This window comes from Triticum urartu, chromosome 7A (genome assembly GCF_056163025.1).
Source record: "Triticum urartu cultivar PI428250 chromosome 7A, HENAU_Tu73, whole genome shotgun sequence".
In the NCBI taxonomy this organism is placed as follows: domain Eukaryota; kingdom Viridiplantae; phylum Streptophyta; class Magnoliopsida; order Poales; family Poaceae; genus Triticum; species Triticum urartu.
Genome location: NC_141879.1, coordinates 83,012,565 through 83,025,807, shown reverse-complemented (window position 1 = coordinate 83,025,807; position 13,243 = coordinate 83,012,565). Strand labels below are relative to the sequence as shown.

Below are 13,243 nucleotides of genomic sequence, written 5' to 3'. Positions count from 1 at the left end.
TGATGGAGCGTGTCATAGCAAACGGAACGGTGGAATGTTGCATGGCAATATATCTCGGAATGGCTATGGAAATGCCATGATTGGTAGGTATGGTGGCTGTTTTGAGGAAGGTATATGGTGAGTGTATGATACCAGCGGAAGGTGCACGGTATTACAGAGGCTAGCAATGGTGGAAGGGTGAGAGTGCGTATAATCCATGGACTCAACATTAGTCATAAAGAACTCACATACTTATTGCAAAAATCTATTAGTTATCGAAGCAAAGTACTACGCGCATGCTCCTAGGGGGGTAGATTGGTAGGAAAAGACCATCGCCCATCCCCGACCGCCACTTATAAGGAGGACAATCAATAAATACATCATGCTCCGACTTGTTAACATAACGGTTCACCATACGTGCATGCTACGGGAATCACAATCTTTAACACAAGCATTTATCAAATTCACAACTACTCAACTAGCACGACTCTAATATCACCATCTCCATATCTCAAAACAATTATCAAGTTTCAAACTTCTCATAGTATTCAACACACTCATAAGAAAAATTCTTGAACGCCTAAAATAATTAAAGAAAATTACCATGCTGTTTTGTAGGACTCTCAAAATAATCTAAGTGAAGCATTAGAGAACAATGGTTTCTATAAAACAAATCCACTAACGTGCTCTAAAAGATATAAGTGAAGCACTAGAGCAAAAACTATATAACTCAAAAGATATAAGTGAAGCACATAGAGTATTCTAACAATTTCCGAATCATGTGCGTCTCTCTCAAAAAGGTGTGTGCAGCAAGGATGATTGTGGAAAACTAACAAATAAAGACTCAAATAATACAAGACGCTCCAAGCAAAACACATATCATGTGGTAAATAAAAATATAGCTCCAAGTAAAGTTACCGATAGAAGTAGACAAAAGAGGGGATGCCTTCCGGGGCATCCCCAAGCTTTGGCTTTTAGGTGTCCTTAGATTATCTTGGGGGTGCCATGGGCATCCCCAAGCTTAGGCTCTTGCCACTCCTTGTTCCACAATCCATCAAATCTTTACCCAAAACTTGAAAACTTCACAACACAAAAACTTAAAATAGAAAATCTCGTGAGCTCCGTTAGCGAAAGAAAACAAAACACCACTTCAAGGTACTGTAATGAACTCATTATTTATTTATATTGGTGTTAAACCTACTGTATTCCAACTTCTCTATGGTTTATAAATATTTTACTAGCCATAGATTCATCAAAATAAGCAAACAACACACAGAAAACAGAATCTGTCAAAAACAGAAAAATCTATAGCAATATGCAGCTAACGCAAGTTCTGGAACCCCAAAAATTCTAAAATAAATTGCTGGACGTGAGGAATTTATCTGTTAATCATCTGCAAAAAGAATTAACTAAATAGCACTTTCCAAATAAAAATGGCATCAGTTCTTGTGAGCGCTAAAGTTTCTGTTTTTTACAGCAAGATTAAAAAGACTTTCCCCAAGTCTTCCCAACAGTTCTACTTGGCACAAACACTAATTAAACACAAAAAATACAACCAAAACAGAGGCTAGATAAATTATTTATTACTAAACAGGAGCAAAAAGCAAGTAATAAAAATAAAATTGGGTTGCCTCCCAACAAGCGCTATCGTTTAACGCCCCTAGCTAGGCATGAAAGCAAGGATAGATCTAGGTATTGCCATCTTTGGAAGGCAATCCATAAGTGGCTCTCATAATAGATTCATAAGGTAATTTATTTTTATTTTTAGGGAAGTGTTCCATGCCTTTCCTTAACGGAAATTGGAATCTAATATTCCCTTCCTTCATATCAATAATTGCACCAATCGTTCTAAGAAAAGGTCTACCAAGAATAATAGGACAAGAAGGATTACAATCTATGTCAAGAACAATAAAATCTACGGGCACATAATTCCTATTTGCAACAATAAGAACATCATTAATTCTTCCCATATGTTTCTTAATAGTGGAATCCACAAGGTGCAAGTTTAAAGAGCATATCCAGCTGCACCATGCCGCCAAAACTCGTCGTCATCGACGCAGTAGATACAACGCCGCACCACCTGGCAACCACCACACTGTCACCACAGCTGGAGCCACGCGGAGCCCCACCACCCGCAGAATCCCTCCCCCGAATACGAGGTCCTCCCCAGACGGCGCCTCCATGGAGAATACGACGCGTAAGATGCCGCCGCCGCCCAATCCAGACTGGGTTTTGGACTTTCGTCCAGGAGGGATTCGGGGGTGGATAGGACAGACCTCGTCTTCGCCTCCATGGAGGATAACGGCGTGGAGTGACGTCACTGATGCCGGGCCGAACAAGCCGACCAAAGGTTCCTCCGGTCCCATCCTATACCACCAATCCTCCGTCTGCTCCGGATCCGGCAATAGCCATGAACCAAAACCTGCAGAGATGAAAGAGCCATGGCGCTCAGCTCACCAGGAAGGAGGTCCGAGAAGAACCCAACGTAGAACTCAAGAGGCCGAATCCAGCGATCTGACGTGGCCAGCGACGACCACCACCACCCCGCGGTGGCCGACGGATTCCAAAGACCTGGATCCGGCAGCACCCGCGACCACCGGTCAAATTCAACGCAGCCACCACTTCGCCACAAGCAGGCCACCGCCACCGCGTCGCTCAAGACGCTGCCGGGAGACCCACCCGCCGCGCTGTCGGACCCCGCGCTCGCCCGACGCACCTCCCAATCTTGTTGTCCTGCGTCAGCCGTGACGGAAGAGGTGAGGAGAACGCCCCCCCCCCCCCCCCCCCCCCCCGCCGCCCTGCCAACTAGGCTTCGCCCAGCGGCGCAGCGGATGGCGGCGAGGAGGGGGAGAAGCGGAAGAGGCCGAGAGGCGGGCCGGCTAGGGTTTCCCCCGGGGTCTCCCGCGGGGGCGACGCGAGGGGACGCGCTGGACCTCTCGACGCGAGGATGCCGCCTACCCGCTGCCGCTGCTCCCCGCCATGCTCGAGAAGTTCCCCAAGGCCGTAGAGCCCGCGCGCTGGTGGCTGCGCCGTCGCCCCGCGCAGCCCAAGAGCTCAAAGGGGAAACTACGGCCGTCGTGCCATCGCTTCCGGCAATGGCTGGACCAAGGATCTAGAGGACGAGATGCGAGGCATCCTCAGGGTCATCAAGGCCAAGGACGAGCAGGAGTTCCTGAGGGTGGGCAAGCTGGTCGTCAACCTAAACAGGGGCCTTGCCGTAGCCGGTCCGGCGCTGGCTGGCACGACGCCGCTCGCCACAGTGTTCATTGGCTCCGGCGAGGCTGGGGCGTGGGCATCAGGTGTGGCCGTGTTCGGCGGGGCGCTGGCGGCGGCGGTGAACACGGTGGAGCATGGCGGGCAGATGGGCATGCTGTTCGAGCTGCTCCGCAACTGCGCGGGGTTCTACCGCAAGATCCAGGAGGACATCGAGGCCTACCTCGGACAGATCCCGACGTGGAGAGGAGGGAGCGTGGCGTGGTGTTCGCGACCAAGGTGGCATTGAAGCTCAGCCGCAGCATGTCAGAGCTGAAGCAGTTCAAGAAGATGGCCTCGTCGTCCGTGAGAGACGAGGACATCAAGGAATTTGCCGCCGGTTCCCTTCCCTTTTCCCCTCTTGGCCTCGACGTCGCCACCTGCCCACACAGCCATGGCCGACAGACGCCACACCATGGCTGCCCCACGAGACCTGTCGGGAACACCCTTCCACGACATCTCCTGCCCCGTCGTCACTACCAGCAGATGGCGACCGCGAGGCCGGGGAAGAATGAGAGGGTGGGCCCATGGGGCAGGAGGTGGGTGCAGCTGTCATCAGAGCATATGGTAATATGGGGCTTGTGACCACCTTGGCCGGAGTGGCGGCGGAGGGGGGAGCGGGTTCAGGAAGCTCAACACCCTCTTCGAATAGTCAAACCCCCCTTCTAAAATTTTGGAAAAATGAATCTCCCTGGACTTATAATATAAAAAAAAACTTTGTCAATCTGCCATCTCTTGACCAGTTGCCATAAACAGAAACGGTCTCCAGTCCGATCTCGTGTGGATCAAACATCAACACGCACACACTTCAAACCACAATTCTTGGCAACGGAATTGACCCAGACCAAGCCCAACCCAACCCATGCTGGGTCAAACTTATAACATCCATCATCACCCACTCCCCAGCGGGCGCCCTCCCTATAAATACTTCCATCCCCAACCAACTTGGTCAGCTCATCAACACGGCAGGGAAGCAGCAAAAGCTTGGAAGCAAACGAAGCGACAACAGCGGACCAGCACCCCAAAGGAAGCATGGCGGCACTCCGGGCCCAGCCTTCCTCTTCCCCTTCTACGTCCATAGCGCGGCCACGGCAGAGCCGCGGCGCTAACTGCCGCGCCGCCCTGCGGTTGCCTTCTGGCATTCGCACCGCGAAGGATCAGGACAACCTCAGCCTCAAGCTTGAATGGATCGAGGCGCCGCGCGTCCCGGCCTCCCCGTCGGCGGACGTGTCCGTCGAGAAGCTCCGCGCCATCGCGGAGGCCGCGGCGGACCGCGCCGAGATGCACGACATCATCGGCAGGCAGCGCGACAATTGGAACCACCTGCTGCTGCACTCCACCAACTCCCTCACGCTCGCCGCCTCCGTCATGGCCGCGCTCGCGCCCGCCGCGCCGGCCATGCCCGCGCTCAAGGCGTCCGCGGGGGTGCTCCTCGCCACTGCGGCGGTGACCATGGCGGCCGTCAACAAGATCCAGCCCTCGCAGCTCGCTGAGGAGCAGCGCAACGCCACCAGGCTGTGGAGGGAGCTCGAGCGCGACGTCCGCGCCGCGCTCGCGCTCGGCGCGCCCACGACCACCAGGGCCGACGTGCAGGAGGCCATGGACCGGGTGCTCGCGCTCGACGCGGCCTACCCGCTGCCGCTGCTCCCCGCCATGCTCGAGAAGTTCCCCAAGGCCGTCGAGCCCGCGCGCTGGTGGCCGCACCGCCGCCCCTCGAAGCAGCCCAGGAACTCAAAGAGCTTCGGCCGTCGTGCCGTCGCTTCCGGCAACGGCTGGACCCAGGATCTTGAGGACGAGATGCGAGGCATCCTGAGGGTCATCAAGGCCAAGGACGAGCAGGAGTTCCTCAAGGTGGGCAGGCTGGTGCTCAGCCTCAACAGGGGCCTCGCCGTGGCCGGCCCGGCGCTGGCCGGCACGGCGGCGCTCGCCACGGTGTTCATCGGCTCCGGAGAGGCCGGGGCGTGGGCGTCAGGCGCGGCCGTCTTCGGCGGGGCGCTGGCGGCGGCGGTGAACACGGTGGAGCACGGCGGGCAGATGGGCATGCTGTTCGAGCTGCTCCGCAACTGCGCCGGCTTCTACCGTAAAATCCAGGAGGACATCGAGGCCAACCTCGGCGAGCCCGACGTGGAGCGGAGGGAGCGCGGCGAGGTGTTCGCAACCAAGGTGGCGTTGAAGCTCGGCCGGAGCATGTCGGACCTTAAGCAGTTCAGGAAGATGGCCTCGCCGTCCGTGAGAGACGAGGACATCAAGGAATTCGCCGGGAAACTCTTCTGATCGACCCACCCATTCACTGACTCACTCACTCTAGAATAGCTGAGAGATGAATTCATGAGATGTGTATAGGAATTCTGGGTTCCATTACTAATTCTTTTGTAAAGGTAGAAATTGAGATCACAATTATTTGATTCTCATTCATTCTTATAATTTCAATCCCAATCTGCACAGGATATACACTCGCGAGTTTGAAGTTTAGACTGAGATTACAATTTTTGCAATGGTCTGACCGGCAAAGATACGGTCAACACGCACAAGAACATGCATGGGCGTGCTAAATGCCGAAGGTTTGCGCGGCGCGATATAACCTTGAGGTCGTATTGTAGTTGTAGGCTTGTTTTTTCTGGTGTTTTGAACTGAGCTGAGCCACCCACCATCTCACAGTAGCCTGTTTCTGTTCATACAAATTTAAGTACTCCAACTCGTTTCCATCGGTCCATACGTACGCCTGCTGGGGTTAGCCCATGAACGGCAGCCGTGCATCATTATCTCTGGAATTTTCCTTTATTGAAATTGTGATTATATCCAGTTAATTAGAGAGGTCCTTTTCTTACTATAGAAAGAAACAATAACTCTGATCACGACACTAGCAAATTTTGTTAATAGCTCACTGGACTAATTCTCTGCTATAATTAATAACGTCCGGCCGGCAGATGAGCAGGAGCCATGCGACTTCTTTTCCTTCAGAAAGCGATCGACAGCCAAGAAATGTTCTACGGACTACGGCTTCCTAATCCCATGAATAAGAAATACAAAAAAGATGCATTCTACACTTCTCCCAGAAAACAAAAGAAAGGAAAACTAATCTAACGACCCAATAATCAACCTGTTGGACTTGGAACTGTTCAGAGTCGACGTACGGCACGGCAGGGTCAATTCAGGCCCAAGAAGTTTTCAACTTCAACATTTGCAAGTTGACGGCTGAATGTAGGTGCCACTTCCTACGATTCCAGCCTCCAGGAAATAGGAAATCAGATTCAGATTCTGCGTGTTTCGACACAATAACGTCGGCTGGATTTCAGGCATTTCATCATGGATTCAGTTTTGTAGTGAAACAGAAAAGGAAACCAAGATTTGAACAGAACGGGTTCGCTCGATGGAGCATGTAGAATTTTTTGAATTTGAATAGTAAAGTCTAAACCATCTATCATGGATTGACCAGAGAAGCACGTGCAGTGGTCAAACATGAGATCAACATGCCAGAATATCTATATCTATACTACTTATAAAAGAGTAAACATTATCTTCTCTAAGTGCAGCCCACAAAATGTACACGGATACATTACCACCGCATGATTAGTTCTACTAAACTCAATGTAACGGCTAGCCTTAATCTAATTTGTTCTCTGTGTGCACTTAGCAATTTACATTGACTAACTGTACTCCACCGCGGAGGAAAATATGAAAGTCCACGTCCAGTTAATTAGGAAACTATAATCATGGACACTCCTATTAAGAAACTAATCACGGGCGCATCAAATTATTAGGAAACTAATCACAAACGCATCTTATTATTAGAAAACTAATCATGGGCGCATCCTATTATTAGAAAAATAATCACATGCATACTATTAGGAAATTAATCATGGACGCATCTAATTATTAGAAAACTAATCACGGACATATCCTATTAGATAACTAATCATGAATGTATTTAATTATCAGGAAACTAATTGCGAGCGCATCCTATCGTCTCGGAAATCGCGATCGCGAGTCGCCTGCCGTCACCAGCCCACCACCCATGCGAGCCACAGTGGGAGACACGCGAGGAGGAGCCGCGGCTTCCTCCGAACACACACATGTCGTCGCCGTTTTTGTCTTCTGCATGGAGGCTAGGTCACTTTTCTACTGATTGTAACGACTTCGTTCACGTCCTGGCATGCTCTTCGGGAACCACCGGCATCCGCGTCGACTTCAGCTCCGTCCACAACACCCACGCTGACAACCACCCACCGCCGACGCCCTTCAAGTGGGGGCAATGTTGAGTATTCTGGACCAGTATAAGTGGGCCAAAAAAATCAAGTGGGGGGCGCCCCGGTGCATGGAGGGCGCCGCCTCAAAGCTGGACGACTGATTCACCTGCGTCGACAGCGCCGCCCAGCTGGTGAGAGGACACGGTCGCCGCGGCCGCTCGACGACGGAGACGCTCGCCTTCATGCGAATGCGTCGCACGCACGCACTAATCAGGTAAGCACCGAGTGTTGTTTTTTTTACTGTCATCGCTACCTCGCCGGTGGTGACACATCTAGAAGTACAGGAACTAGAGATGAGGCAATGAGAAACAGAGGTGCACTGGAGCACACACAGTTGGGTTTCAGGCAACCAATGCCTATTTTTTCACTAATTTTCGCGTACCTGTAACAGACATCCCTGTCTTTTTGAATACTGACTACCGGTTATTACATGGCCAACTCACGACTACACAATAAACTCACAGACAAATTCGCTGAACCAAGATCTTACTTGCAGTCATGAAATTACGTGAAAAAACCCAGAAGTTTACATAAGTTTTAGTGAAAAAAAATAAAGTTCGCATAAGTTTTACTAAAAAAGCTGAAGTTTGCATAAGTGTATTTGTTTGTCCAGCAGATACATGGCAATTGTAATTTTACATGAGCATTTTTATACCGTCCTTATCTACAGTTAAGTTAACATGTTTTTCTAATAGAAAACTTGGACCACATACAAGAGAAGCAAAAAATGCATGTTGATTATGATGATGACGAATGTAGGATATTTTATGGTCATGGTAAATTCTCATATCATTTATTTTATTTCATTATTGCACTCTACATTACATACTACGCACGACCACTTTGGTAGAGGTGACGAGTTCGCATCATACAGAGAGACCAACCATGTTTCTCCGAATATCTTGAATCATGATCCCTATGACTTCATCTCTACTATTTATAAGAAGTACATTTTTTTATTTGACTATTTCATGACTTGAGAGGTAAGGTATGTTTTATCCACTGGAGTTGCTAAAATTGGAAGTATGTTTGCAGTTTTTTTCTTTCTAAACCGGCATTTGTTGGCCTTTTTTTGCTACTGTTATTCTTACAAGTGGTAGCCTACGCATGTTGAAGACCATTTTCAAATTATTTATCTTCATATCATTATTACTATAAACTGAGAGGATATTTGTTATATTGTCAAAATTTTAGAATGTTGAGCCCTTAAAGAAATGTGTAGTACTCAAGTAACTGTTCCAAGTTGTTGTATTAATGCTTTTGTCCAGTGAATAACAAGTATAACTATGCAATTTATCACTGTAATTTTAATTTAGTTTACATGTTCTATTTTCATAATAAAGTCACTTTTCTTGCTTCCAGACATTACGACACTTGTGTGCAATAGTAGAATCGGATGGTCCAACTAGCATTTTTTTGTCTTGTTTCTACAGCTGATTCTATGCAGTCAAGACATCTCTACACTTCTCTATCTGACAATGGCTTCCTCATTTCAACAAATCACAGAGGTCTCTTCCCACTATTGTGGTTGATACTCAATTGTAATAATAATTCTTGACTGGAGTTTGTTAGCACTGAAACGGTTCCTTAGCTTGTCCTAAGTGACATTTTCATGTGTGATTATACTTGCATAAATGTGTGTATATGGAGAATCATGGTGAATCTTCTAAATAATTTTGAGTTTTATACATTGAGAATACTGGGTGGTCTTTAATACAGGAGACATGTTGATTAAGGAGAAACGATATTTCAAATTGTTTATACGAGTAGGGAATAAGAGATTGTGTATTTTATAGGGAAAATTCAAATTTATGAATAAGTTGTCTTGTATTAAGTTTAGTATAGTGTGTTAATCCAAATAGATGCGTGTTGCACGTGCACACTTATTAGTTCAAATGGACGTGTGTTGCACGTGCACACTTACTAGTAGAAGACAAACTCGTCAACATGGCCTCTGAAGCCCTGACCTCCATATCTCCGTCTTCATCTGTCTGGCGTAAGTAGCACCTTTTTAAGCTATATACTACTCTCTTTGTCCCAGCATATTGAATGTAATAACATCTTATATTATGGGGCGGAGGGAATACTAGTTTGATGTGACGCCCCCGATTTGACCGTACACTAATCATGCACGCAAATGTGTACGATCAAGATCAAGGACTCACGGGAAGATATTACAACACAACTCTACAAATAAAATAAGTCATACAAGCATCATATTACAAGCCAGGGGCCTCGAAGGCTCGAATACAAGAGCTCGATCATAGACGAGTCAGCGGAAGCAACAATATCTGAGTACAGACATAAGATAAACAAGTTTGCCTTAAGAAGGCAGATCGAAGGAGGCGCAGGCCTCCTGCCTGGGATCCTCCTAACTACTCCTGGTCGTCGTCAGCGGGCAGCACGTAGTAGTAGGCACCTCCGGTGTAGTAGGAGTCGTCGTCGAAGGTGGCGTCTGGCTCCTGGGCTCCAACATCTGGTTGCGACAACCAGGTAGAAGGGATAGGGGGAAAAGAGGGAGAAAGCAACCGTGAGTACTCATCCAAAGTACTCGCAAGCAAGGAGCTACACTACATATGTATGCATTGGTATCAATTGGAATAAGGCTATCATATATGGACTGAACTGCAGAATGCCGGAATAAGAGGGGGATAACTAGTCCTTTCGAAGACTACGCTTCTGGCAGCCTCCGTCTTGCAGCATGTAGAAGAGAGTAGACTGAAGTCCTCCCAGTAGCATCGCATAGCATAATCCTAACCGATGATCCTCCCCTCGTCGCCCTGAGAGAGAGCGATCACCAGTTGTATCTGGCACTTGGAAGGGTGTGTTTTATTAAGTATCCGGTTCTAGTTGTCATAAGGTCAAGGTACAACTCCAAGTCGTCCTGTTACCGAAGATCACGGCTATTCGAATAGATTAACTTCCCTGCAGGGGTGCACCACATTCCCCAACACGCTTGATCCCATTTGGCCGGACACACTTTCCTGGGTCATGCCCGGCCGCGGAAGATCAACACGTCGCAGCCCCACCTAGGCACAACAGAGAGGTTAGCACGCCGGTCTAAACCTAAGCGCACAGGGGTCTGGGCCCATCGCCCATAGCACACCTGCACGTTGCGAACGCGGCCGGAAGCAGATCTAGCCCCCTTAATACAAGCGCGAGCTTACGATCCAATGCGGCGCGCGCCACTCAGTCGCTGACGTCACGAAGGCTTCGGCTGATACCACGACGCCGGGATACCCATAACTACTCCCGCGTAGATGGTTAGTGCGTATAGACCAAATGGCCAGACTCAGATCAAATACCCAGATCTCGTTAAGCGTGTTAAGTGTCCGCGAACGCCGACCAGGGCCAGGTCACCTCTCTCCTAGGTGGTCTCAACCTGCCCTGTCGCTCCGCCACAAAGTAACAGTCGGGGGCCGTCGGGAACCCAGGCCCACCACTACCTGGGTGGAACCACCTGCCCCTTCAGCCCCCATCTCCGAACAGTACCACAGGTAATGTAACAGTGTAAAGTATATAGCATATGCCCGTGATCACCTCCCAAAGTGATCACGGCCCAGTAGTATAGCATGGCAGACGGACAAGAGTGTAGGGCCACTGATGGAACACTAGCATCCTATACTAGGCATGTAGGATTGCAGGTAAAGGTAACAACAGTAGTAACAAGGACGGGCTATGCATCAGGATAGGAATAACGGAAAGCAGTAACATGCTACACTACTCTAATGCAAGCAGTATAGAGAAGAGTAGGCGATATCCGGTGATCAAAGGGGGGGCTTGCCTGGTTGCTCTGGCAAGAGAGAGGGGTCGTCAACTCCGTAGTCGTACTGGGTAGCAGTGGCGTCGATCTCGGTGTCTAGCGAGAGAAGAGGGGGAAGAAATAATAAATATAATGCAAACAAATGCATGACGATACATGACATGACAAAGCATGATGCTAGGTGTGCCCTAACGCGGTACGAGGTGGTACTGGTGAAGGGGGGAACATCCGGGAAATTATCCCCGGTGTTTCGCGTTTTTGGGCAAAGGAGCCGGAGGGGGAAAGTTGCGTGTTCGCTATGCTAGGGATGCGTGGCGGACGAACGGGCTGCGTATTCGGGTTTGCCTCGTCGTTCTGAGCAACTTTCATGTACAAAGTTTTTTCATCCGAGCTACGCTTTATTTTATATTAATTTTTAAAGTTTTAATTCATTTTCTAAAATTATGTATTTATTTTAATTCGAATTGACCAAGTCAAAAGGACTGGTCTAAATGGGAGTTGGTGGCCCACATGTCACTGCTTTAATAATTTCCAAAAGGATTTATCTAAACTAAATAGATGGGACCCACATGACATTTGCTAATAGGCTAACTTAGCACTAAACTAATACTAAGCTACACCTAACATAATTAAACAAGGACCGGCCACTACTGGGCATAGCCTAGCCGGCCACACGTACGGCGCGCAAACACACAGAGCACACACGCACACACAATGCTTGGGTTTAAGAGAAGATAGCATTTTGTGATTTTTGTAGGATTTAAACCATGCATCAAATGAATTTGGTCCAGTGGAGTAATATGTAGTTTGTCAAGTGTACATTCTACTCATATTTATTTTTGGCCTGTTAGTAGTTGTTTAACCGCTGATTAGAGGCTGCCTAGGGGGTTAGTCAAAGTAGATATTGAAAAGCTAACTAGTAGTACAGTAAGCAGCAGCAGTTAGCGCAGCAGCAGGGCAAGAGCTTCAGCAGAAGCAGCACGAGCAGGCACAGGGGCGCGTGCGGGATGGCAAGCAGGGCCGGGCGCAGCGTCGGGCGAGCAGCAGGCGACGGAGGCGGGCGCAGCCAGGCGGCGGTGAGAGCGGGATGCTGCGGGGTGACGCCGACGCGGCCGGGCGAAGGCAGGCGCGGCCGGCGCCAGCGGGCGCGAACGGCGACGGCGGACAGGGCCAACAGCGGCGCAGCAGTAGACGACCTCGAGGCCAGGCGCGGGCGAGACGCAGGGGGTAAGGCCATGGGCAGCAGCACCACGTACGCGTACGCAGACGAGCTCGGGGACGGCGGCTACGGCAACAAATCAAGGGGGTAATGAAGGAGGATGGACGCGGCTCACTTCGAGGGAGGTCGTGGACGTGCCTGGAACCGCCGGGAGGCGCCGGTGGTGGAGATCGACGGCGATGGCGCCGTGGCCGTGGCGGGGAAGACGACCAGATGGCGAGGTTGTGGAGGGCTTCAGCTCGAACCGAAGGTTGTAGGCGATGCAGACGAGGCCAACGGAGCTGCAGAGCATAACCTCGCGGGTCGGGGACGGCTCCGGCCATGGGAACGACGGTGACGCGGCCATGGACGTGCTTGGGGCATGGGAGATCTGTGGGGAGGGAGAGAGGGAAGGAGTGGGGGGATGGGATCGAGGGGTCGGGGCGTGGCGCCCTTATCCCCTCCCGGCGCTGTCGGCGAGAGGGTGCGGCGGCGACCAAGCCCCTGTAGCGACCTGGTCGCGTGAATAGGAGAGAGAGGAGGGTTCGGTGAGGGTGGGCCGGCCTGATGGTTTAGTGGGCCAAAGCCCGGGGGTAGGCTGGTTCTTTTTATTTATTTTTTTTGTTTCGTTTTGGTTTTCTTTTTTTTTATTACACTCTGTTTATATTATTTTAGTAGGCAAAAACAGCTTTACTAAAACATATGACTGTCTCTATAAATCGATTTACAAAATAAACCACAGCCACAAAAGGTTTCACACATAATAAAAATATTTTAACATTTTAAATTAGGAAAGGCATTTAA

General features: G+C 49.6%; 2 protein-coding genes and 1 pseudogene across 5 annotated transcripts; 2 read left to right on the top strand and 1 right to left on the bottom strand.

Moving 5' to 3' along the window:
- The first annotated feature begins 2,420 nt into the window (after window positions 1-2,420).
- On the top strand, window positions 2,421-3,816 carry LOC147958034 (putative F-box protein At4g22030; annotated as a pseudogene).
- A 350-nt stretch (window positions 3,817-4,166) lies between these two features.
- LOC147958033 (putative F-box protein At4g22030) lies at window positions 4,167-5,680 on the top strand. Its single transcript, XM_087537206.1, has one exon. The coding sequence runs from the start codon at window positions 4,264-4,266 to the stop codon at window positions 5,503-5,505; it is 1,242 nt and encodes a 413-aa protein (XP_087393332.1). The 5' UTR covers window positions 4,167-4,263; the 3' UTR covers window positions 5,506-5,680.
- A 3,879-nt stretch (window positions 5,681-9,559) lies between these two features.
- On the bottom strand, window positions 9,560-12,931 carry LOC147958032 (uncharacterized). 4 transcript variants are annotated; one of them, XR_015610956.1, is made up of 3 exons: window positions 12,576-12,712; window positions 11,263-11,337; window positions 9,560-9,954 (listed from the first exon to the last, which is right to left on the bottom strand). XR_015610956.1 is itself a non-coding variant. In XM_087535693.1 (3 exons), the coding sequence occupies exons 1-3, from the start codon at window positions 12,804-12,806 to the stop codon at window positions 9,854-9,856; spliced, it is 384 nt and encodes a 127-aa protein (XP_087391819.1). In that variant the 5' UTR covers window positions 12,807-12,931; the 3' UTR covers window positions 9,560-9,853. The 4 variants fall into 4 exon arrangements, 3 of the variants coding, with proteins under 3 accessions (XP_087391819.1, XP_087391820.1, XP_087391821.1); XM_087535693.1 differs by having other exon boundaries at window positions 12,599-12,931; XM_087535694.1 differs by lacking the exon at window positions 11,263-11,337 and having other exon boundaries at window positions 12,576-12,931.
- Between the last annotated feature and the right edge of the window lie 312 nt (window positions 12,932-13,243).